The following is a 25,039-nucleotide window of genomic DNA, read 5'->3' as shown; positions in this document are numbered from 1 at the left end:
GAAGGAAGGGAATGTTCCATAATGCTGTGCTAAAACTAGAGCTGTAAGGACTGGCCTATTAGACTGCAACCATTTTGTTAATTAAATTGTTTTTGGTTCAGGATTCCTAAATGAGGATCTGCTGCCTTTCTGTGTTTTACATCATTATGACTTTGATACGAGCTATTCTGAGGCATCACCTTGGGCTCTATGGAATTATCATTTGCACTTGGCACTATTTAAAGGGTTTGATGTAAAAAATAATCACTAGCTGCAACCTTAGACTTCGTAGCATCAGAACACACTGCAGACTATTATTTGCAATAAAATAGCTGCTATACTACACAATCCACATCTTTTAGAGGCAATCTAGAATAAATAAATCACAGATATTTGCCTAGCATGACAATCCCGAAAAACAAATAATTGTTATAATTGCTCAGGAAAAAAAGATGCATATGACCCAAAGTCCAACCCTAAATGAGACCACGCATTCCTTCAGTTCTTTTCTCAACAAAACTGATGAATTTCCATGTAGGCAATTCTTCTGGCGGTACAATGGACCACACATCTGCTTTATCTTTGGTGAATTACTGATATAACCAAATTGCAGCCATCTTGACTGGTGGGCAAACAATATTTTCAACAAATAGAAATATAGGAGCAAAGGTCCAGGCCACAGGAGGCCTTTTCACAAGACTATTAATTTAATCAATGATCATGTTATTCATGATGATGAAGTAGAGCACCACACATGTGTAGCTGTGTAGAAACTCAGAAACCATTTCCTTTACCCATCATTTGCATTTCTGTTTTTCCGTATTCTTTTGTGTTCCTCTTCCAAGTCAATTCACTGACAGGGTCAAAGCTTCCCTATGAAAAGAAGAAGCCTGCGTAACGACATACATACGCCAAACAGGCCTGCCTACAACCATATAAATGGTCTTTAAAGTATTGTAGTGTTCGCAGTACAGCCGTCCAATCAGACCGGAGGATAAACCCCAAGAGGAGAATAATGTGTCCATGGTTGGAGATGCATTTTTTTACCGTGTGCCACAGCATTGGCCGGATGACTCAAAATAATCGAGCCGAGTGGTGAGCATTTCGCTCTATCCAGGGAAAGGGAAAATATCTTTGGTGTCTGAAAGTACGAGTGGATCGGAAGCACTGGGGGGGTAGAGCTGCAAAAACTGAGAATTTTCCACCATTTCAGCCACAGCCCCATGTGTTATGTATGCATAAACACTCGCATGCATCGCTGCACGTTAACTATACCCCAGAGAATATCCCCCAAAAAAGAATTGGCTTAAGCAGATATATTCCACAATTAAATATTCCTCTGTTTCACTTGCTGTTTCTGTCACACTCAGAATGTGCCCATAAAAAAGGGATGTTGATGGCCTACTTCCCTTCTGAGTTGTTAACCCTCTCCCTGTCAAACACAGATCAATATGAAAGGTGATGAGTTCGTCCAAACTGTGCAGGACCCTCAGTGTCTGCACCGTCATGAAAGAACACTTCTTGGGAGCCTTTGACAGCCGCCGCAAGTCACATCAAAGTCTTGGGCAAACAAATCGAAGAAGACAGTGCGAACAAAAACACCCAACTGAAACGTAAGTCAAAAAGTGATTTCCCCCTCGTCAATCACCACTCATACTTTAATCTTGACTGCAACTCTATACAATCAGGAGACCTTATTACAAACCCACATCCTTTTCATGGAGGATACCAACTGGGAATTTGTCCTGTTCCCAGCTACCACAAACCCACACTCACTGGGATAGAAGCCGCCAATCAGGTATGTGAAAGTAGCCGTTTCAAACCCTCGAGATGTCACGACCGTATAATCTTCTGTGGGGCGCACACACCCTCACTGGAGCACTCTTCTAGCGTTGATTCAATTACGATGGGATCGGAAACGGCAGCAGCTGGCTGGCTGGGTTATGCCATCTTTAAATAGCAGTGTGCTTCCCACTGCAGGGCTCGGTTTTGGGCACAAAAATCCACCAAGTCCTTTGAGGGAAATCATTAACACAGAGTTAAACGAAAACAGACTTCCCAAAAAGTGACGTTCTCACAAAGAAGGTGAATATGAGTTAACAGCAGTATGTCCCGAGTCAGGTATGAGCCAAAGCATACTTACAGGCCTGATCCTGAGAGGTATCAATGATAGATGTGTAGTTTAGAAAAAAGTGGATGCTGTTACGAAAGCAAAATCCGACCTGCAGTCTCTCTGCTTGGACCTTTCTACAGCGTGTATCCGAGCAACACAGTTTCAGCACCCCTCTCCGAAATGGATGGACAAGGGAGTGTGTTCCCAATCCGGGCCGGGTGAGCGTCACCACCAAGCCTGTCCCAGAAAAGTATCATTCACCACCACAGGGACTGATGGCCCACTTTTATCCTGTCTTTTTTTAACAAGTACAACATGCTCCTTGCCTTTGCTAAACTTTTCCCTACACCTGTGTGAAGTTTACATTACAGGGATGACTTTTCACCGTGATGAAGGTTATGGATCACACACACACACAACAAGTGTTTACATGGTATATGTTCGCTCACTTTACACTCAGTTTCTCCACCTTAAAGCCGGGCCTGCTGCTCCCTGCCTGGAGCAGGGTGGGGGGGTGGAGCACAGACATTCAGCTGAGAGCTCCGGTGGAATCTCCGAACAGTCTCATCTGTGGTCTAACCGAATCAATCAAGCCCAGCTGACAGTTTAACCATTGGTGGTTGACTCTTAATGGCCCATTAAAGAGGGGGGGGCTACAAATAGGAAGTGGAAAGAGCTGCAACACAAGCCATGAGGCAGCAATTCTTTCTCAGAAGAGAAAATTAACTTCAGGAGCTATTAACGCCGTGGCCAGATGAATCCGGAGTGTACTGAGAAGAGATGCAGAGGGAGAGGAGGCATCTGACCAGACTGTTAGCCAGGGTTTAACATGGGACATGAGACAAATGTATCATTGGACATCATTGGGAAAAAAAATAAATAATAAGACAGCCAAACAATTATTATGACCACATGCACACTTTATGCATGTTAGGAACAGACATACTAAAGCTACTATCAATAGGTGTTCAGGCAAAAAAGTGTGTCAGCCTAGGTGGTCAATATATGAATAAATTACTGAATGTTCCTTAGGGCATCCATTATCTTACAATGTCCTTGAGGAAATCCAATCAATAATACAACGCATGACTTAAAAATTAAAATCTTTGCAAGGCTACCATCTCCAGAATTACTATTTATTATATTAGATCATGCAAGTGCACATATTATCTGTAAAGAAGACGAGTGCATCACGTCTTCCATCTTTGCCCGAGCGATCCTGTCCTAATTAGATTTAAATGGAGCGCTGATTTCTAATTGTATCGCCGAGATTAAACCCACTATAACTTAACTGCTTCATTTCCTGATGCAAGGTGTTGAATTACCTGAGAGATGGACGCGGTCTATGGCGTGAAAAGCATCAAATTAAAGCGCTGTTAGTCCTGGCAGAAGGAAAACACGGAGTATGTGTGAAGGCTTTCTACATCTACATCTCGCGCCAGTGGGCTCAAGATGCTGAGGAGTGAGTGAGAGGAGAGCGGGTCAAAACAGCCGCAGCGTGCACAGCAACATCCGGTCACGCTTTTCAAAATAAAAATAGTTTTTTTTCATTTTGCCTTGTTTTATAGGAACCACAATTTCAAAACTGGACATATGAGGTGGGATTCGTTATGCAGGGATTGACCATTTTTGCTGATTTGTCACTTATCTTTTGCATACACACATCATGAAGTGTAGCCTAGTTATAACGTTTTGTCAACGTTATAAATGAGCTATTAGGCTACTTGAAAGCAAAGGGATTTCTCGTCAATGCATTGAGTAATTCTGCACCTTTAAATAAAGCTGCAACTCAAAGTGCTTTGATTTGGCAGCTGGTCAGTTTTCCGATTCTAGCAGCATCTCCTTACTGATGGCTGCAGGCAAAATTACACATGCAGAGGAAAAGCGTTCCCAGAGGCCTGCAAATGAATTTTCCACAACATGACGCACTGTTATAACGGGGGAAAACCCGTCATACAGACCTTTAAGATGCATCCCACTGACGGAGAGATCCGACAACAAACAACGACACACACCATCTACATCCTGGAGATAACACACATCCTTTGTTGTGCATGGACGCCTGTGCACAGATCAGTCGAAAATGGAGTTTCAGGAGGTGAAACAGTAGCAGTGATTTCAGCGAAAATGGAGCACAAAAGCATTGATGCTAAGGCACACAGACTTTGCAGATCACCAAGATATTTACAGGCAACACTGCACTGTAAACGTGCAATTTACTCGCGATGCCGGCTTGTTTTGTGTCGGCCAAGTTGCAGCGAAACTTAGGTTATTGTCTGACGAGAAATCTTCCCTCCAAACTCAGTCAGTGTGGCATACTTGCTCCCACATGACACCAGCAATCACATACCCTCTCTCTGTTGACTTACCCTCCTCCGCCTCCTCCTCTGAAATTAGTTAGAGCCAATGTAAAAATAGCAGCCCGGTCATTTCCACACCTCACACTTTCCCCCTCATCCAGTACCCGGTCCAAACATTTTGCGCACTTACCGGAAACCATCCCTTGCTGGGCATCCTGGTACCGGTAGTTCTCGGTGGAAGCTGCAGCTCCTCTGTGGGTGTTGCTAACACAGCTCCTCTTTGTGTTGGGAAGACTTCACTACCCACGAGGCATTGCATTGCATTGATCTGGGTGGGGAGGGGAAGGGGTGGAGGAGCATTCCGTTATATTGTCCAACTCCCCCTGTTATAATGAAACACTACGACGTTCACAACGGTGGGGAGTTGGACAGAATGAACTGTCCCCTTATCACTCTATGTACCAATAATTTATTACAGAATAATAATAGTTACTACACAATTAAAATATTCTGTTTTTGATTAGCCTAGAATGTCTGATACATCTTTATAAACACATAAAACAAACCTCAAGATGTATTAATATGGATTATTATAAGGGAATTCAGCTGTTAGGCTACATTTTAATACAGTTATCTTAATAACAAATGAAGACTTTAATACAACCCCACCATTTGTTTACCTTTCATGCCAGAATATAATAGACGTTTTTTGTTATCATTGTGGCATTGGTAAATATATATAATTTTAATACAAAACATTGCTGTTTCAAATAGCCATGGAATATATATATTTCACTTGCAATTTCAGTTTACAAATGTTTAGGCAGCCTAACAAGAACCAGCTACTGTATGGGACCTCCTATTTTACCTGGTATTAAGTGGCAGCCCAATTTATATTTTATGTTTTTATATTAATGAAAACATGTTTTACCAGGTTACTTCTCAGATTCAGAATCACAAAACATAATATATTTTTGTTTGGCATTGAAAGGACATTTTGATGCCAAGACTTATGCTTTTGCATGAGTAGATGTTTGCACGTAGGACTTTTACTCATGATGGGGTGTTTTACACAGTTTTTTTACTACTTTTCAATGATCTGACATTCTTCCACTAGTGGTTGAATAATAATGTATGTATTTATTGCCAGCCTATTACATTACACTACTATCCTGCCAAAGGTGAGCTTAGTTTTTGTCGTAACATAACCCTTAACAGTTGAGCAAAATCCCTGGATAGTACTTGTGTGTAATCACATCGGCTTTATTATTGTTAATTCACTTAGTATATCTACAAACATAAATGGCAGTTCCCTAAAGGTGCATAACAAAGCAACACATATTAAATGTCTGATCAGACATCATGATCATCTTATCTAAATGTGATTTTTTTTGTAATGTTGATGTTGCTCCTATAACATAACATGATACTTGAGAGAGTTTTCCTATCAGTATTTATGGTAACCAGAGGCCATCTACTGGCCAGTTATAGTGACAGCATGGTTCTACAATGAAGCATCTCCTAAAAAGTTATGGTAGGATACACCATGTGAGTTTTCCTAACCTAGCCTAGGCTGTATCATAACAACCACTGTGGACCCAGCGCCGTATAGGGCTCTGTGTGGACCTATACTGGTGCAATTAAAAGATCTTAAGGCTATTTCTAGTCATACGCTAAGGATTTATTGGACCGGAACCTGGATTGTCGAGACGAAAGTCAATATTAAAAGAAAAATAATAATATGATAAAAACGGACGGATAAATAATTATTTTGATGTATTTTCGTTTAGATTATTATTATTATTATTATTATTATTATTATTATTATTATTATTATTATTATTATTATTATTATTATTATTATTATTATTATTATTATAGTATTGTTCAATACCAATAGGGGTATTCGTTTTATTTGAATAGCGTAGGCTACTTTTTCTGAATGATAAGCGAGCTGTTATTAAAAAATATTAATGCCGCTTCCGGGAACACGGCAACACAATTATGATGGCCGCTCTTTGTTCCCAAAGCCACGGAGGGAGAAGTTGGCGATAGTGTGTGTGAGGCTTCAGAGACGCCGTTGGTATGTTTCTCCGTTGTTTATTGTGTTTTGCGTACTTGATCTGTTGCCTTAACAGGCGCGTTCACACCGGAGTACTTTTCCGCGTACTTTTCCCCGTACTTTTCCCGTTTAGTTCCGTTAGTACCCCTTATTTTGCGTTCACACCAATTCAATTAAATTCAAAACCTTTATTTATCCAGGTGAAATCCCATTGAGATCAATGATCTCTTTTTCAAGGGAGACCTGCAACACCAAAAAGAGTACTTAGTGCCGGGAACTTTTACCCCCATTTCTAGTGCCTGCTAGAGAGGTGGTACTATCCTGGGGAGAAAAAAGTACCAATTTCTATTGGCTGGGCGAATTGCAAACCACGCCCCGTAAAACTCTGAAAAGTTTTGTGAAGCCGCCATTGTATTTGCTGGCACTAGCATTATTAGCATTAGCATTAGCCCCTCACACCAACGGAGAGAGAATAACTTATGGCAACACAAAAAAAAACATGGGAGAGGTGGAGTGAAAAGGAAGAAGCTCTTGCAAAGCAAGAAGAGGGCGACATTGAAAGGACTGCAAATGAGGCTGAAGCCAGACTGGAAGAGATGAGAGGCCTTATTCAAGCTAACCTGTGGTCCAAATATGGCCAATATGAGCTAATCACTGCATTTGAAGAAGCCAGTGAACAAGCTGGGAATGTGCCTGTGGAAGGAACCAACCTGGAAGGCTACGGGGTGCTCCTGACCCTTCTATGGGGCTTTCACACCAACGCGGTCCCAGGGCCGGTTCGGAGCTAGAGCCTGAAAAGCACTGGTTTTTCCTGTTCACAACGCATCAGAGCCACCTCTAAGCTCCGGAATCCGGTTCGTTTCAAGCACCAAAAAATTGTCGGTCTAGAAGCAAGAACCGCATACGTCACGCTTACGTCGGAGGGGGGCGAGATTAACCTGAGCTAACGGTTAAAGGCGTGTACGGCAAATAAAAGTTGTAACAAGCAGTAGCGCTGAGCAAAGTGACTAGAACGCAACCACACACTTGTAAAAAAAAAAACACGCTTTATAAAGTCAGGCAACACTAACCAGGCTTCGTGTGATTCTGTTTATTTGTACCTTACTTTGACCATCCGTTCGCTGTCATTGATCATTGTGGAGAGCAGGCAGACGTTTTGTTTTGTATTATAGCAGCTATCGGATAGAATCAATACATGGGCTGCACAGGTTGTCATGTCCGACTATCACAAGTAGAATCATAATGAAAAATACGCCGGTAAAATGTGCCTGTAGAAAACTGCTTATGCCACAATAGGATAGCAACAACAAGTAGTCAAGATAGTCAGTTTAGCTTCGGTTGCTATGCTAACATCACCCATTTTATACCAGAGAAACTTTCATAACAGCGTTGTGATGCCAAACAGCGTCAATTCATACTGAAACACATTCACTTATGGGGAATTGGGGATATGTATCAGCTGCTTGTGCGACAGTCAGCCAGTGAATACTTTACAGCGGCTGCCGTGTGAGCTAACCCGGAGCTAACGGGAGAATAAACTCCTGTGGAAGAGCAGCACTGCAGCGGTCGGTAAATGCCGCTGAAACACATTAACCTGTTAAGCCCTGAGCCTGTTTTTCAGGTCTCAGGCTCGAAAATGACATTCCCAGAACAAATGACCATATCTTCCCTTCTAAAAGGGTTAAATTAATAATCTTGTTTCTCAAAGTAATGATAAACCTGTGAGTTGGATGTAGAAAAGTCAGAACAATATAGATGTTTTTTATTTTAAAGAAAATTCAGATTTTACATAGTAAAAAACTGTAAATTATAGTGTCCGTCCAAAAATTCTTTTTTACTTATAGTGAAAACTACCCTTGGATGATGGTAAGGTAGACTAAAAGCTTTAGGAATCCAAAGTACAACATATAATAAGTACCCTGTATCAAGATTGATGCAAAACAAGTGACATTTGACCTTTTTTAGAGAGGTTTAGCCAAAAAAACTCCAACTCTGAGGTGATTTGGGTGGAAATGTTTTTTTTTCCATATCTCTGGCCCCCCTTTGTCGATTTTGATGGTTGACACCTCTTTCTGACCGTTAGAGCCAATATAATCGAAGGGGGATTCCCCCACACACACAAGTTGTAAAACAAAAAGGTGGGGGCTTTGCGCAAGTAGTTTTGCATGAGAGTGAAGCTATCTCTCGCTCTGACATCTAGAAACGGAAAAGCAGTCTTATTGCTTATGGATTATCAGAAATCATTTCAAAGGGACACAGACACATTAGATTAACCTATGGATTAACTTCAGCAGCGTTTTTATCGTTTTAATGCCATTGAAGACCACTTTGGAGCAGACTACAGAGGCAAGGTAACCATGTTAGCATTTTTAGCTATCTAGCGCCACATGTTTTGATGTCTGTTTTTGCACTTTGCCCTATACTGTGTTATGCAGCATTGCACAGTATGGATTGTTATGAAGGACAGGCAGCTGTCTGAGCCCATGTAAAAAAAAACAGGATCCTGTGCCCTGGTAGTAAACAGCAGAGGGTAAAACACACACTCGTTCTGCTGAAAGGGTTATTTTATGTTTTAGCATCCGCTTGACATCCGCATGATACAGTACAGTCTTGTTGGAAAATACCCCCGCCCCCTCCATGGTAAATCCCCGGCCACAGCTGGGTGTGTGTGTGTGTGTGTGTGTGTGTGTGTGTGTGTGTGTGTGTGTGTGTGTGTGTGTGTGTGTGTGTGTGTGTGTGTGTGTGTGTGTGTGTGTGTGGCTGAGACGCTGGGCTATTGTTACACTGCACATTCTTGGAGAACAGCTGTGGCATATTTGACCACTGGTAGCCTCTGCTTCGACAAGTTTGGCATTTTTGCCAGGTTGCAGATGTATGGGCTCTTGTAAAGCTTTATGGATGCCTAACAGGCCCGATACTTTATTATAACAAACACTCGTAAATACTGAGGCAACCTATTAGTCATGATGAACCAGAGGAGGACAAAGTGCCTCTTAAACCATATGATTTGTAATTGAAGCAATTATTCCAACCTGAAGGGCATCATTTTCTTAATCCCTCTCACCCAGTTCACTCAGCTGAATAGAAGGGGGGTTTAATTGTGGGAACATGGTGTTACCAATCATGGCCAATGAGGAATGTTTAATGAGTGTGTCACATCAGTAAGGATTGTATATTAAACTAAGTATTGCGCTTGTTCAGAAATGGTACGGCATTTGACCAAGATGGAAACATCTCCAAAATGTCACCAACTACAACATGTTGTCTTTAGTCTCTGACCATCGTGATGGTAAACAAACTTATGTAACTTATTTTTTCCAACTTGGTTTTTCTTATCAGATTTTGTTTTGTTTTTGTTTTTACAACATTAGGAACAATGACTTCTAACAATTAGTCTCCATAGACCAACTCTACAGTCACGTAATGTACATTTAAAGAAGCTGAAGTGAGCCAAACAACACACTGCCAGACACAAAACAATAACCATAGCTGCAAGGCAGTAATGGGGTAACAGAGTTCTTCAGACAATAGCAAAGAGAGGAACTTTAGGAGGAGAAAAGTGCAGATGAAAAGGTGAGAGTTTGTTTGTTTGTTTGTTTGTTTGTTTGTTTGGGGAAGAGGAACTTCCTGTTTTGGAGTGCTGAGGTGGATACAATGGTTAGGTCTGTTAGCAGCACTGCAAAGCTACAATAGTTACTGTTAATGTGGCACTCATGATAATCAGCAGGACAGATTGAAGTATAAAGAACCTAAGCACAAAAATACTGTGTCATTTATCCTCAGAAATCACAGTTTGAGTAAAAAGATCATCATAAATGAGTCCTCATTGATATGAAGAAGAAGTTTTGTTCTTTGTTCCCTTTAAACTGAGGGGTTTTTCCTTCTTTGGAAGTTTTTCCTTGTACGATGTGAGGGTCTAAGGACAGAGGGTGTCGTATTGTCATACTGATATTCTGTACAAACTGTGAAGTCCACTGAGACAAATGTAACATTTGTGATATTGGGCTATAAATAAACATTGATTGATTGATTGATTGTTTGATTGATAAGGAAGATAACAGGTGGCCCTGATGACATTATCCATGTCTTGTTCCATTTAAGTCATTAATTAACCACAGCTATACTGTGAACAGAAATAAAAGCATATTTAGATACAAAGAAACAAGCTGAATATTCACCTATATGTGATTTACTGTAATAACTGCAATTTCCGAAAGCACTCATTCAATCAATGACAAAAGGTTGACCCCAAAGCTATGCTTCAATGAAGTGGCTCTCTTGATCCAGCACCATGGACAGAGTTATTCCGCCGAGGCAGCCTGCGGTTTCTAAAACAGTAAGAGTCATCTTTCTGCTAACATCAGTTAATCATTTCTAAGCATTTGTGTGTTTGTCATATAATCCTTATCTGTTTATATATTTTAAATTGTTGCTGTTGGTGCCACTCGCCGACTGGGTAATATAAATGCCCAGATTTAAAATGAATCACAACATCCTCCACCCCAAACGTCTGCGTTAACTCTCTTTCTTGGACTGAAATGAATGTTGGAAATGTTTCCTGTTTTCTGTGTAAGGTCATTAAAACCAAGAGAGGTCAGGAGTGAAGAATAGTGTATTGATGTTGAGCATGTGAAGTACATAGAACATTAAATAAACACTATAATAGATAATACAAGTAAGGAACAGCCAAAAACAAAAATGTCCATCGTCTTTGAGAAGAGATTCTAGAGCTCTGCATAAAGACTAGAATCATGGTAAAACAGCTTGCTTAAACAAACATATAAAGGTCATATGTCGCAGTCGATTGAAGTTTAAGTATTGCCTAATTATGTCTGTTTTATGTGATACTGTTCTGACATCAAGCTTTGATTTCGCTCCGTCCTGTCCCAAAAGGATGGCTGCAGGTGAAGGGAGAATCATGAAAGGAATGAAATGAAATGTAAGGAGGAGAAAAATCTACTCCGGAAATTAGCACCCCATTAACACTTGAGTCGTATCATGCATCAGTGTTGTCGTGGCTTCCTATGAAGCCAATAGAGGCCTTAAACAGACATTTTGTACGTGCTTTCTTTCCTTTATATTTGTGTTACTGACAGTTTGATGAGTTGCTTGGCCTCCGATGGTAGGATGATGATGCAATGGGTTTGCTCAAAATAAAATAAAAAACTTTTCACGCATGTATCAAAGAAAACAGGCCTTTACAATACTCAAAACAAATCAAACAAAAAAGGCAAAACTCAAATAAAATAATAAACAACTTAGGTATTCTTTCTTTCTTTCTGTTAAGGCTTGTATAACTTTAATGGTAACTTAATAAAGGGTAGTTGAACAGTTAAAAACTGTGCATCAACGGCGTCTTTCTAACAGGTTGCCCATCACTGTCACCTTTAGAGGAGGCGCCGTGGGAATTGTAGTCTTTTATACTCTGTTGACTGCAGACGTCACGATTAGGTGGCCTTTCTTATAAAAACAAAATACTGGCTCTAACAAGTGCTATTGGATAAGGCAGCAAGAGCAGGTCAGTTCATTTATTAGATGACAAATGAAGGATCTCCTGTTTTCTTCGTCTGCACTTGTTGCGTACAGTTTGTGCGGCGCAGACACTCAGAGAGGAACACGGGGTGACAGGGCATTTTGTTCCTCTTGCTGATCCCCTGAGCAAAGATACAAAAAAGCTGCATTCTTTCCAAAGATCCTAATGATAACACAAGCTGCGGTGCCTTTGAATACCAGGTTAACTCATTATTATTGATGTGAGCTTTGAATTCCTGGACCATTCATCCGCCTCAGGCCTCCTTTTGAACTCAGAAATGTGTTTGCTTGTCAGACAATTGAATCACACATGCCGACTTAAAAGGATTTATTTTCCCTCAAATTCTCAATCGCATATACTTTCTTTACAGAACAGTTTACTATGTGCCTCCGTAAATGACCGAGAAGGGCAAATATTAGAAAGGAAGACACATACAAAAGGGGGATACATTTAGTTATTTTCATATCTCTATGTATCTCATACATATATGCAGATTTTATGAGCGATACAGGTTTGATAAATTCCAGTTGATTTACACATATTAAGTTCAGTATTCTACATTTCCCCCCCAACATGTATCCCCAAAGTCACACATAACAAAGTAGTATTTTTCATAAACTGTAAAATGAAAAAATATAAATGCATTTTACAAAAGGATTACTTACAACATGTATGTGAGGAATTCCCCAAACATGAATGTATAGTATGCATATTACATCTTTCAATGTCAGTGCTGGCCTCTAAGTACAGTGATACACAGACAAAGTCCAACATGACCACTGGCACAGTGCTATCTCATATTATTACGATAGTAGCTGATCCTCCTCATCTGTTTCCATGATGTGTTTGCAGAACTCTGTCACGTTTTCCACCCTCTTTTCCCGGGTACAAACAGACATCTTTGTGGCGCTCCGGGCCTTCCTGCGTCGGACACCATCTTTCAGCAGCCCTTTGTCCTCCTATCAAAGGAGTGTCATTTGTTCAGGTGCTCGCTGCTCTCTTTCTCTCTCTCTCTCTCGCTGCCTCAGCTGGCACATTGTTTAGCGAGTGTTCATCCTCCGAGAGGACTCGTCTGAATCAGCTGAATCCTGGGCTCTCTTTGACCTGCTGGCTGCAGCTCTGAGGGACAAAAAGTCAATTACATAATGAAAGATATGATCAAAATTCAAAAGTTAATCTGTGTCTTCTTGTCTTTGAAACTCACCTGAGGATGTTGAACATGTTGAGTTGAAGTCTCTTTCCAGATATTTTTGGGGACGTGATTTCAGGACTGCTAACAAAGGAACAGCAGAGTTACCAAAAGTGACCGTTACATGTGAAGCCTAGACTCACCCTGACACTGCAGTTTGTCACTTTAAATGTTTTATTGATATTGCTACAGTTAAAAAACACCCCGCATAGAGAGAAGAAAAAACACTCTAAGGAGGTCAAAAAAGTCTTATCTTTACGGGCTCACTAAATGTTTAAAGGGCCCACGTCATGGCCATTTCCACTGATCATAATTCCATTGTTGAGGTCTACTAGAATGGATTTATATTGTGCAATTTTCCAAACTCACATTGGTTTCTCATACAGCATCTCTGTAAACTACTTGTATTCACTGAATTTCACTCTCTGCCTTTAACGGCTCGTTGTAGCTCCAATAGCTCCAGCCCCCACCCTCCCTGTGAGCACAGTGTGCTCTGATTGGTCGGGACGTTGTGAATCGCGCTGAGCTCCGTGGAGGTGTTGTTTCCTTGTTAGCGATACACAGCCAAACACAGCCAAACTCATCCTGAGCACACACAAAGTCACAGCCGAAGTAAAAACAATAAGTGTGGCTTGATATTGAGTAAGAAGAAGGTTGATAAACGCTGTGAGAATGGGTCTGCAGAGAGAATTTTGCCGCGATCCCAACTGTCTGTTATCAGCCTGCAGCCAGGGAGGAGAAATCAGCTGAGCTGCCTGCACTGTGTGTGTGTGTGAGGAAGTCCGTGGATTGGTCAATTTGGACCAATCAGCGGGAGCTTAACGTAACGGCTCCGCGGATTGGTCCATTTCGTTCCGGGTACGGCTTGACATCATGCCGTACCCGGAACGAAATGGAAGAATCAAATGGACAATGACGTATCTCCAACGAGGCGTTTTGGGGAGGTATTTTCTGTGTTAGAGTTTTACTCGCTACAGGGTGTACTTTGAGGGTTTGTGACTCTGCACACCGTTTACATGCATAAAAACCTTCATAACACACAAGGGGACGGGTAATAACCGGAAAAGCATGACATGGGCCCTTTAATGTTTCATGAAAACTATGAACCACATCAGCAGATATCATTTCTGTAGAAGTTTCTACTGTAAATGTAACACTCCCCGCAGTTTCGAGGTGGTGGCATTATTTGTTTCATTCTTAGGAAGCGTGAATTCTCAACATCTTTTTTTTTCTTCCTAACTCCCACGCACTTCACTCCTTAGGCCCTCTAAACCAATCAGAAACAAGCATTGTGAACTTTGTGCACCAGTTTGAGATTATTGTACTCCCTTAGCCCTCGGCTGTATTGTTTTGATGATCACACCCTCCATCAGGCAGGACTTTAGATTACACAGCAACAACACATTGAGGCTAATAATAGCATTGCAGTGAAATTAGATGTTCCATCAAGCTGCTCCACTCCTTGTGCTTCACAAAGGACAACAATACCAGACTGAGTAACTCATGATGGAAGCCACACGGAGGCCTTTAACTGCTACCTGACAGAATGTGGGCTGCTCACCTGTGACGGCAGAAGTTTCTGCAGGTTTGATCATCAGGGCCGGCACAGGTGCAGCGTCCGGTCGACCTTCTGCGTCGAGACAGAGCGCTGCCAAGACCATAAACTGTTGTCTTACTGCAGAGAGAGAGAGAGAGAGAGAGAGAGAGAGAGAGAGAGAGAGAGAGAGAGAGAGAGAGAGAGAGAGAGAGATAGAGATAGAGATAGAGATAGAGAGAGTGAGAGAGAGAGAGAGAGAGAGATGATATAAACATCCTGCAGACTTTGCTCTTTGATACTTTATGCACCATTACACATTTAATTATACAACCATGATCATAGCAAGTTCACTTAACAGATATTGGGCTCAAAGTGAGTGTGTCTGCCCTTGTTTGTGTCCCCATGTGTGTGTCCCTCATGCTCACCTGGGGGTGTTGACCCAGATGATATCCAGGTGGCAGAAGTAGTGGCACTCAGAGTCCAGCCGGTTGCTGCAGGAGCAGCGCTTGGACCTCACTCTCTGTGTGGGGACACCGTCATCAACCTCCACTCCCGGCTGCTTCATCACCGGAAGACCAAAACCTATAGTGCAAGACAGAGAGCCACTCAGGGACAGTGTCCAAACACAGCATCACACCAACTGTCAGTGGCCTCTGCTTTTACTGTCTTTCCACTCTTACTGTTTTTCAAAACACAGAACAGATGGATATGTTACATCACTAGTCTATTGTGTACATTTACAAGTGACAGCATGAAGAAGCTCATCAACAATGTTTCCTTTCTTCCAAACTCATCAATCTTGACCTTAAACAGTGAGCAAACAGACTTCTGTAAAGAATAGGAATGTATAAATTCCGTTTGTCTTCATGTCAATAAAGACTACATTTAAAAGTTTAACAAATGATCCAAAATCTAACTAATGGGTTTTATTATTTTATATGAGAAAGCCTGCATGAAATGAGTCAAAACACTTCATGCTCCTACTACTTTCACTTGTGATATTACAGGAATCGAGTACAAACTGTATATCAATATTCAAAGAGTAACATTTAGTGGGTTTTCTGTAACAACTGGATTCTTTTATGTTTTCTAGGCTTGTCAAAACACGCAGATGCACCAACATACAGTGATAACAGTCACTGCTTTGTGACTGAGAATAAAGCCAGTGCTGACGAAAACACAAAGCTTTAGCTATGTTTTTCGAAATGTAATTGAAAAATGTTTTACATCATGCATACCCAACTAACACAAGTAAATACAATTGGAAAAAATGGACTCACCATCCTCCATGGAAGCCCAAAGAGTCATGAGAAGAAGAACGCTGGTGTGAGCTGACATATTCGACGCAGAGTTTGATATCCGTGCAGCTGTGTCTCTGATGTGCTGCTGCTGTCTGTCTGCAGGTGTCCGAGCTCTGTCACTCTTATACCTCTCCCCTTCCTCTCATGATGTCACAACAAGAGCTCCACCCAGGCTGCCTGCCATGGAGCCTCAGGGAACAACCTCAGGGTGTTCGAACCTGTGACACATTGCAGTCATTTCTGATGCTTTGCGCAGTCACCTGGTGAGTGACTTTAATAACCGCAGTTTGCCTTTCAAATATTGTTTTTTAATGGTAGAGCTCCTGAAACAAAGACTGATGTTAGAGACAATTCAGTGTATTCTGAAACACTACCAACTTTAAAAAAAAATGTAAAACCTAAGTATCCTTTGAATCTGCAGCCTCCTTCTTCCTAACATAGATTTATAGAGAGTTTCAGCTGACTGCTTATCTGTCCTGCAAGAAACGGTATTGTTTTATTCACACGCACTGCTCTCATAAGGTTGTTTTTCGCTGAGCTGGCAGCTGTTTTCAGCATCATTTTTATCAACTTAAGACATAAATCAGCGCTTAAAAACAAAATATTATATTTACTTCCATAGGGTGACTAGAAACTCCAAATGAATTACAATATTCCTAAGTAACAGTGTTTATAGAAAAACTGTTATGCTATCAACTTGAGAACTGGTGAGTGTTTCTGTGGTCCAAAAAAAGTAACGTTTGTTTTAATTGTGCCACTGTCCCAAACTAAATCACACTAAGTTACATTTGACGAAATTGATGCCTCCATGATGGCGAGTGGAGGCCCGCACAGATAATCACGCTGCTCCAAGCTGCCCCCCCCCCCACATGGTGCGCAGTGTGCAGGTCAGCCATGCCAGGGACAAGCAGATCGCCACATGGCAGCCTTCATTCATGTAAATACAGTCAATTCACATTCAGATTAGTGGCATGAATATTATCTTCACTTACATCATTTCCCGAAGGATGACAGATGTCTCTCTTCTGATCGGGAAATGGACAACTAAATATGAACATTTGGATTACATTTGCCTTTTTTCTTTTCTAATGGAGCATGCTGTGTTTTTGGGATGGACAGGCCTTTGTTTTGAAAGCTGGATGTGTAATCACTTAACCTTGTCAGTTGTATTTGTTCAGTACTAGGGAGGATGAATATACATTTTTTCCCCATTCACCTTTCTGTGGACAGTGTTTACATAAAGGGGCTCATAGTCCTCTTCCCATGAAGCCTGACACCTGCACATATAGAACAGTGCAGAGAGCAGACTGTACTTTTCCTCTGTGCAGAGGGCGAGCAGAGGATGAAAACATGTGTCAATGAAAATGTGTTACAGAACAGAAGTGAAAAATAGAGGCAAAATTAGAAGTTAAAACATTGCAATAATAATGTATTATACCTTCAACATTTCGACGAATGCACAGTTTTTCTTGAAGAAGTAGCCAGTAGGGGTCCCTTAATCAAAACACTAACAACAATTGGTGGCAGTGTGCTTTGGATCAGTATTGTCGTTATTACGTCCTGCAGGGGCTGTGATGCGGGCTGCCACTAATGTTTGCTCAGCTTGATTCTTTATAACTTAAGTTCCAAATGTTCAGGGATTTTTTTACCAGGCAGCATAAACACAGAGTTCTCATTTTCTCTTAAGTCGAACAAGCCCAGAGATTTAAACCGTGTTAACAAATCTGTGTTTCCTCTGTTTGGCTGCTGATAAATCCAGATCCAGACTTCAAATCTTACATCCGTTTAATATATATAATATCCATTTAGTATAAGCGACCGAGATCCAAAATCTGTATCATAAAAATGTGTCTTAAAACTGGATAGAAGGTCCATTAATTACAGATTCTGGCAGACAATCACAATGCTGATGCGTGTCTAAAAGGGGTACGACCAAATAAAACAGAGCGTTACCTTGATTAAAATTATGGATTTCTCTAGTTTTGAAAATAGTAATACACTTTTGGGATAATGTAAGTACACAACTCAACATAGTTTATGACATACGCCTAGTTGTTTTGAGATAATTTGAAAGCAGAAATGTTACTATACATACTAAATATTTATATACTAATACACTTCAACTCTCAGTCTGTTTGTGCATTTTCCCTCCAAGATTGCCAGAAGAAGAGACCTAATGAGTAGTTGAGGATATTCTATCATCTAATTCATAATCGTGGTGAGATTGCCACACAGCATCACACTGGTAAAGGTTTTCGTCACATTCTTGCAGCCACCAGAGGTTATAGGTTGAGTTTCCTCTGGATCACAGATGTCCCCCCCCATCCACAGACATCACATCACACTGGTTGTCTCAGAAAACCGAACAGCAAGTTAAAGGAAGAGTCATGAAGTCAATTTGTTTACTCAGACACACCAATGTGTTTGCCAGCCTTTTTAATAAGCAACCTTACCTCAGTTAACTCCTTAAAATATAACTGACCCCTAATTGTTCTGCGGTGTCAGCATGTACAGTGCTTTCAAAGATCATTCACCTAAAACTATTTTTATGTAGTTGTCTAAAATACAAAGCACCTCCCCGTTGCCTCTTTTGTAACATGTTTCTAAGGAATGTCAAGTCACAGCAGCAAACATCTTTTGGCTTCTTGTCAACACACTGGCTGTGCCCGAGTCAAGCTTTACGTAATCCACCTCTCGCTGTGCTGCTACACATAAACACAGTGAGACTGAATGGAAAACACTGCAGGGATGTAAGTGATACAGATATGTGAAAAAAGTTTGACATTCCTTTAAATAGTTACGGAAATGTTATGATATAACAGATAATGATGGAGGGTTTAACCTTTGTAAAAATCAATAAAGTAATAAAAGTAATAAATGTGTGTCTATATAATAAAAATGGGCGTTTATCTGGAATCATATCAGAATGACTTTGTATTTTACCCATATAACTAACCAGATCTTCAGGGATTTATGTACATGTTGTCTACGTTCAAGTTGAGCTGATAAGGTGAAATACTAAGGAGTGGAGTGTGTGACCTCTTGACCTCAATCAAGACTAAAACCATGGCAACCAGAATGCCACCAGTGTTTCTTCCGTCATGTTTCAGAGCCCCTTCTTTGCCTCTTATGCCAGCTGTCACATATTTTAATGATTACATGAGTGTTGGGGATTAGATAATGGTATCTGCTGCAACTGCTACAGAAGGTCTTGTTGCTCCCAGAAGACAGAAAAGCTATGTTGTTTTTTATGACAACATACATTTATGTCATTTAGCTTTCAATATATTGATTCATCGACCGAAGAAAACCTAAAATGGATGAGTGGATGAGCATCACATGCTTTCAAAAGAGTCACAAGGGGTCAGAGAATAGTTTGAAAAAAAGGATGTGAATCATATAATATGGCTGTAACTGTCACTAAATGTCATCTCTACTGGCAGAATTTAGACAGCAGTGCATCACCACCATCAGAACAACAACTTGGCTGTTGTACAATCCCTGAAGCACAATTCAATTGGGTGATTTATGCAAATATAAAGTTATTCTGGCAATGTGTGTTTCGTCATCCACCTCTGGGTTTTCGTTAATCATAATATTCTTCAAGTCATCTCTATTGATTTGTAAGTCCTGGGAGGGAAGTAGAAAGACACATTCTGGTGATCAGTTTTCTAAGCCTGATCTACATTAATTTCTTTCCTGCGTTAATGACAGGTGAAAACTGTTTTGTTGTGATCCAGTTCAAACTGTCTTTAAGTTTGGCCAGAAACATGTTTCATGTGTGAACAGTTGACTGATTCTTTCAGGTTCAATTGTAATTCTCTGTTGTAATACTCGTATAATTTACCTCACGTTTTCTTTCAGGTTAGCTGTATTCCCTCCATGCAGAAATAACAACTCACCTGACAGAAAACTTGAATGCTTATTTAGTGCATGAAGCAGTGGTGCCTCTTATGGCCAAAATGAGTATTACAACAACAACAAGAGATATTAGAGAAATGATCATGGCTTATTTCACTTGTTTTTAAGTCATAAACTCACGAGAGAAAACAAGCTAGAAAAGGGATCACCAGAATGTTTTTCTCAGGGCTTCTGTGGACAAGCACACCATGGCCAACAGCATTTTAGAAGACATATTTTACAGTTGGACAAAAACGACTTGTTTTTGACAATGAACACAAAAGGAAAAAACAACTTTTCCAAAGGGAAAACACACATTTAAAAAGGGTCGTGGCTTACCAAATGTTATTACACAAGGGCTGAAAAATACAACCAATCATATTACGTGACATACCGCAAAACGAATGGCAAACAACGATTTGGAACCAAAAGTTGCACCACAGAGTAGGAGAAAGAAATCAAACTGACTGCCTCGTAGTACAAGCATAACAAATACATGTTTAACCTACAGTCGCCAACACCGTCTTGTGTTCTTCCGAAAGCAGGAAAGTTTATGACGTAGTTTTGATGTTGAATTTTTTTCACTGATCTGTGGTTAATAACATGAGGAACACAATTTGTCCTTACCCTCCCACACTGCAATTATAAAGAATAACGGTACAAAATCTATTAAAGATAAGGTAAATCGAAGAAAGGCACAACCTCAAATCAGTCTGGTGCATTTTTCTTTATTTCTTCAATGACTAGAAATGTTGCTGTGTGTGAAATCTGCAGGGCACGTAATCCTCCGGTACCAGCCAAATGCAATCCCTCATCATTGTCATCAATTCAAGTCACATGAACATCATGGAAAAGACACACAGATGTAACAAAAAACATCCTCTTTCCGATAGAAAAAAAGTAAAAAGAAAAAAAAAACTTAAACAATGATCCTTGTCATCAAATAAAAATAAATAAGGAGCGTTCTTCCCTGTACAGAGATATATTCTAATCTAATATCCTTTGTAATAAAAATAGAACTTCAGTGCAATTCCTTTGACACGCTGCTCCTTCAACACCACCACCGAGCCACTCTCCGTTACCCTGGCATTAAAGCAATGGCCTTCAGAAGAGAAACAATCAAAAACCCCAAGTATTAACCCTCATAAACACAAAAAAGCGGATATAAAATTTCACAGCCTTCTCTTTGTTTATCGGCACTGTACATCTCGAAACACAAACCTGGACAGAAAAGGCACAAGTAACAATTTGAGTAATACTGGACAAAATTTGAATTATTTTTGATTAAAGATTTGGTCATTTACAAATGTATTCATATTCCTTTTTACACATATTTAAACACACATTAAGATTACCAGTATCAATAAAGGATAAAGGAGGGATATATTTATATATATATATATCATTTATATATATAGATAGACAATATTTTCACAAAGTAAAAGTGCATTTGTATAACAAACCTGAATATTGCCAAAGAACAAACATTTAAGTTAACAATAGTATTGAAAACTGTATCAAAAAGAAGCAATAAAAAAAACAAGACTAGTGTAGCAACCAATAAAGCAAAAGGGGATGCGTGGCCCATCAAGGTTAAGTGTCTGTTTTGGCTGAGTCCCCTTTAGCTCCCACCTCCACCTGATCATCACCGGACCTAGGCTCCTCCCCCTCCAGCTGCCGTCCAATGAGGGCTGCCCTACTAACGGGTGCTCCTGAACTGTCTCTGACGCAGTGTTTTGTGGCCTCAGAAGCAGGCCTGAGCCTCTGGGCGGAGCTGTGCGAGCTGCCATATTGCTTTGAGTCCGTGGTCTCTAACTCCGTGTTTAATGCTGTGCTTAGGACGCTCCGCCACGACTGGCTTGTTCCTGCCTGATGCTCCGACCAATGCACGTCTCCGGGAGTCCTGAGCCCCTGAGTTCTGGGGGTCCCGCCCCAGTAGGATTCAAATCTAGCCAATGAAGGCCCCTCTATGGGGGGAGATGTTGGGGACGAGGGGGTGGTAGGGTGGGATCGAGGTCTGGCCTGTACCATTTGGATCCCTCCGATGGGTATCATGAGATATGGGAGCTTGGCTTGTTGGGAGTGCATGGGAAGGTGGCTGAAGATGTTGTCAGTTGTTTGGAGGCCAGGATAACCTTCACAGCTGGAGTGACGGAAGGCAGGTGGAAACAAGCTGGCTTCTGACGGCCCCTCTGCTGCGCCTCTTCTCCCCTGTAGAGGGAGCAAAAACTTCACCATTATATTTCAGGGACTGTCAGAACACAGGTTACTGTGCACTGAGAGGAAATACATTGTGAAGTGATAAGGAACAAGACTCACCGTTTTGACGTGACTACCCTTATTTCCAGGGCTCTCCCACGGCAGGTATCCAGGGGTCCTGTGCTGTAACCTGATTGGTGGAGGCGGGGTCCGGGCATGTGACGACCGGTAGCAGCCGGGCGAAATGGGACGAAGAGGAGAAACGGGACAGATGGGAGATGGTCCTCTCTCAGGGGAAGGTGAGATGTGTCTGCGGGGCGAGGACAGCTCCAGGCGGGGGGAGCAGCTCTCACTGCGGGGGGAGAAGGCCCTCGGTGACGCCTTCCAGCCCCGCCGGGAGAACAGAGCCCTCCTGCTGCCTGGAGATGCGGCCCTTCTGTTGGGCCAAACTCCCCTCGGACAGGGCTCCTGACCCGGGGGAGGGCTGAGTCCCGGGGGCTCGGGGTCGGGGGTGTCCTGCTGAGAGCGCCTACTGCAGCTGGACCGCCCCCCTGTCGATGGGTGGTTGTCTGACGAGCAGGAAGACGGTTGATCGTCATGGGACTCCTCTTCCTCCTCCTCATCGTCATCATCGTTGTCGTCATCGTCCTCAGACTCCTCCACGTCAGAAAACTGATGTTCCTCCTGTTCCTCTGCGCCACACACACGCTCATCACTTCCTGCTGTTTGTGCAAAAACAGAAGCATGAAATGATATCCCCTTTACATCCATTATCAAAGTCCTGCACTGAATATTCAAAGTCGTGAATAAAAATCCTCGCACAAAGAGACACGAAAAACACATTAACGGAACAATTTTCAGGGACAAGCACAAAGGGTTAGGACAGCGTACTGTATCTTTACGACAAACCTCTCCCACCACCCATCAAAACCATGTTATAAATAGACTGAGCATGAAAAGACCGGAATTTAATTGAATAGCACCATGCCTCTATTCACAAACTATCTCAACAGCCTTGTGAATGGAACGACGGTTTAAATGGCGCGTCCTTGGCTGTGATGAGTGTAGTCTGTCAGCAAGAAAGAGATGGAGGTGGGCGGGGGGGGGAGCAGGGGAAGGTTAGGGAGTAGATCGTGAGGTGGATGGCTTCGAGGCAGACTTAAGTGTTGAAATGCGTTTTGCCATACGTCAGCAACACATCCCTGAGAACAAAGTAGACTGCAGAAAACACATCTGGGGACTGTGAGGTGCTCTGTATTCTTCATTCATTCATCTTCTGCTTTTTTAGAATAGAACATGTCGTTGCATAAGCTGTCAGTGCAGAGCAGCTACAATTCTTCAGAGGCAGAAGTTCATCCAGCAGTGTACCAATATTTCTCTACAGCGGATAGGAAACATGTGAGATGCCTTCCCATCCCCTCTTAAGTACCTGTTTCCTCGCTCTCTGGCTCGTCCAGTGATGACTCAGATACTCCCATAGCCTGGCATTTCTTCCCGTGAGCCTTTGACTTCATGTGTTTAGTAAGGTTCCCTAGGAAGGAAAAAGAAAAGCACATTGACATGAACTCACTCTGGGAAAGGAAAATGAGGATATTGCAACAACAGAAACAGGAAGAAGCAAGTGGCTCAAATATAATGGGAAGAATAGCAGTATGAATGTTTTTAGTAACGTTGTATTAACTGCTTACCTTTGGTTTTGAAGGCAAAGTTGCAGTGTTTGCAAATGTACGGACGGACATCTGTGTGCGTTCGGATGTGCTTTTTCAGCATGCTAGGCTTCTTACAGCGGATGCCACACTCTCCACATATGTACTTCCCCCGGCCGCGACCTCTCACATAAACATACTCTTCATTGGACTTATATCTAAGAAAGAGAGCGAGAGAGGAGAAAGATAAGGGGTTCGATCACTACAAAATCACAATCTACATGTACTGTATATCCCTGATTTCACTTTGTGGTAAATCTAGGAGCTAGATGCACTGCTTTTTCATTGAATATCCGTAGTGGAAGGTATATTATTTGAATGAAATTGAATTACATTTTAAAGCTGCAGCTAGCTAAAGTGGTTAGCCTCTGGAGACAACAGCCAACATTGTAGGGTGTGGCCAGAGTTCCTGGAGATTAGGTGATGATTATTTTTGACCCCTTTCACATTAGACTCATTGTTTTGGAAAAACATTGATTAGTGCAGCTTCAATAATAATGACGAATGTGGATGACACAAATGCATGAATACATGTACACACACTGGTCAAACAAGGCTTTCTCTATGGAAGTTGGTTGGGGAAGCCCCACCAAAACCCCAGCAGCACTGAGTCCCTCGGCTGTTCCCTCCTCTACACCCTGGCCACACAGAGAATACTTATTCTGCTGCGACCGGGCGGCCCTGCCAACAACAGCAGCAGCTAAAGAGAGGGAAGGGAAGCCTGGCTATGGCCAACAACCTAAAATAGACACTATATATAAAAAATAGGCACCGCATTTAGCTCTGGTCCACAAAAACATTGTTTATACTCAATCTTAATGTTTACCAAAAGACTATTTGTGAACGCAGTGGACCGCAGACATTTGACATCACATTTGAATGAATTGTCCTCGATGAAAAACTCTGCCCTCGCTCATGAAAGGACGCACAATATATTCTGGACTGTAAACATTCAATGTTTGTTGACTGTGTTTAATTAAAGGATAGGCGCTAAAACTACAAGAACCCAGGCTGTGAATGCTCCCTGTTGTATAACAGAACCAGCAAACCATAACAAATTGTTACACAACTGTAATATAGTCTCAACAGTGGCATTATGTTGTATTCATTCAGGATCTGCTGACTGTTAACTGGCAAGTGTTTCTTGCCACTGCTAAAAATATCCACCCACACTTCAGTAAAAACAAGACAGAAGTCGCACTTCACACATTGAGCATTAA

The 25,039-nt window shown here is 41.5% G+C and overlaps 2 protein-coding genes across 10 annotated transcripts in view; both read right to left on the bottom strand.

Moving 5' to 3' along the window:
• Positions 1–12,324: 12,324 nt before the first annotated feature.
• Positions 12,325–16,085, bottom strand: LOC117480620 (endothelin-2). 2 transcript variants are annotated; one of them, XM_034127997.1, is made up of 5 exons: positions 15,994–16,085; positions 15,139–15,295; positions 14,738–14,851; positions 13,192–13,260; positions 12,325–13,106 (listed from the first exon to the last, which is right to left on the bottom strand). In XM_034127997.1, the coding sequence occupies exons 1-5, from the start codon at positions 16,049–16,051 to the stop codon at positions 13,028–13,030; spliced, it is 477 nt and encodes a 158-aa protein (XP_033983888.1). In that variant the 5' UTR covers positions 16,052–16,085; the 3' UTR covers positions 12,325–13,027. The 2 variants fall into 2 exon arrangements, with proteins under 2 accessions (XP_033983888.1, XP_033983889.1); XM_034127998.1 differs by having other exon boundaries at positions 13,192–13,257.
• Positions 16,086–20,626: 4,541 nt separating this feature from the next.
• Positions 20,627–25,039, bottom strand: part of LOC117480685 (transcription factor HIVEP3) — a 41,351-nt gene continuing 36,938 nt past the window's right edge. For all 8 annotated transcript variants that reach the window (XM_034128096.1, XM_034128101.1, XM_034128100.1 and 5 more), the window contains 4 exons: positions 23,802–23,977; positions 23,543–23,644; positions 22,234–22,835; positions 20,627–22,125 (listed from right to left, as the gene is read on the bottom strand). In XM_034128096.1, coding sequence (XP_033983987.1) covers positions 21,508–22,125; positions 22,234–22,835; positions 23,543–23,644; positions 23,802–23,977 — 1,498 coding nt within the window. In that variant the 3' untranslated portion in view covers positions 20,627–21,507. The remainder of the gene's footprint in view (positions 22,126–22,233; positions 22,836–23,542; positions 23,645–23,801; positions 23,978–25,039) is intronic.

The sequence above is a fragment of the Trematomus bernacchii genome, unplaced genomic scaffold (assembly GCF_902827165.1).
Source record: "Trematomus bernacchii unplaced genomic scaffold, fTreBer1.1, whole genome shotgun sequence".
NCBI lineage: Eukaryota > Metazoa > Chordata > Actinopteri > Perciformes > Nototheniidae > Trematomus > Trematomus bernacchii.
The sequence above is the reverse complement of the archived record's forward strand: the minus strand, read 5'-3'. Positions and strand labels throughout refer to the sequence as shown.

What these genes read in the sequence shown, in the direction of transcription:
- LOC117480620 (XM_034127997.1), bottom strand. Translation starts at nt 16,051, where the DNA reads ATGTCAGCTCACACCAGCGTTCTTCTTCTCATGACTCTTTGGGCTTCC. An exon ending in ATCTGGGTCAACACCCCCAG is followed by an intron (nt 14,852 to 15,138) that starts GTGAGCATGAGG and finishes CTCTCTCTGCAG; the next exon opens with TAAGACAACAGTTTATGGTC. An exon ending in AACATGTTCAACATCCTCAG is followed by an intron (nt 13,107 to 13,191) that starts GTGAGTTTCAAA and finishes TTTGTCCCTCAG; the next exon opens with AGCTGCAGCCAGCAGGTCAA.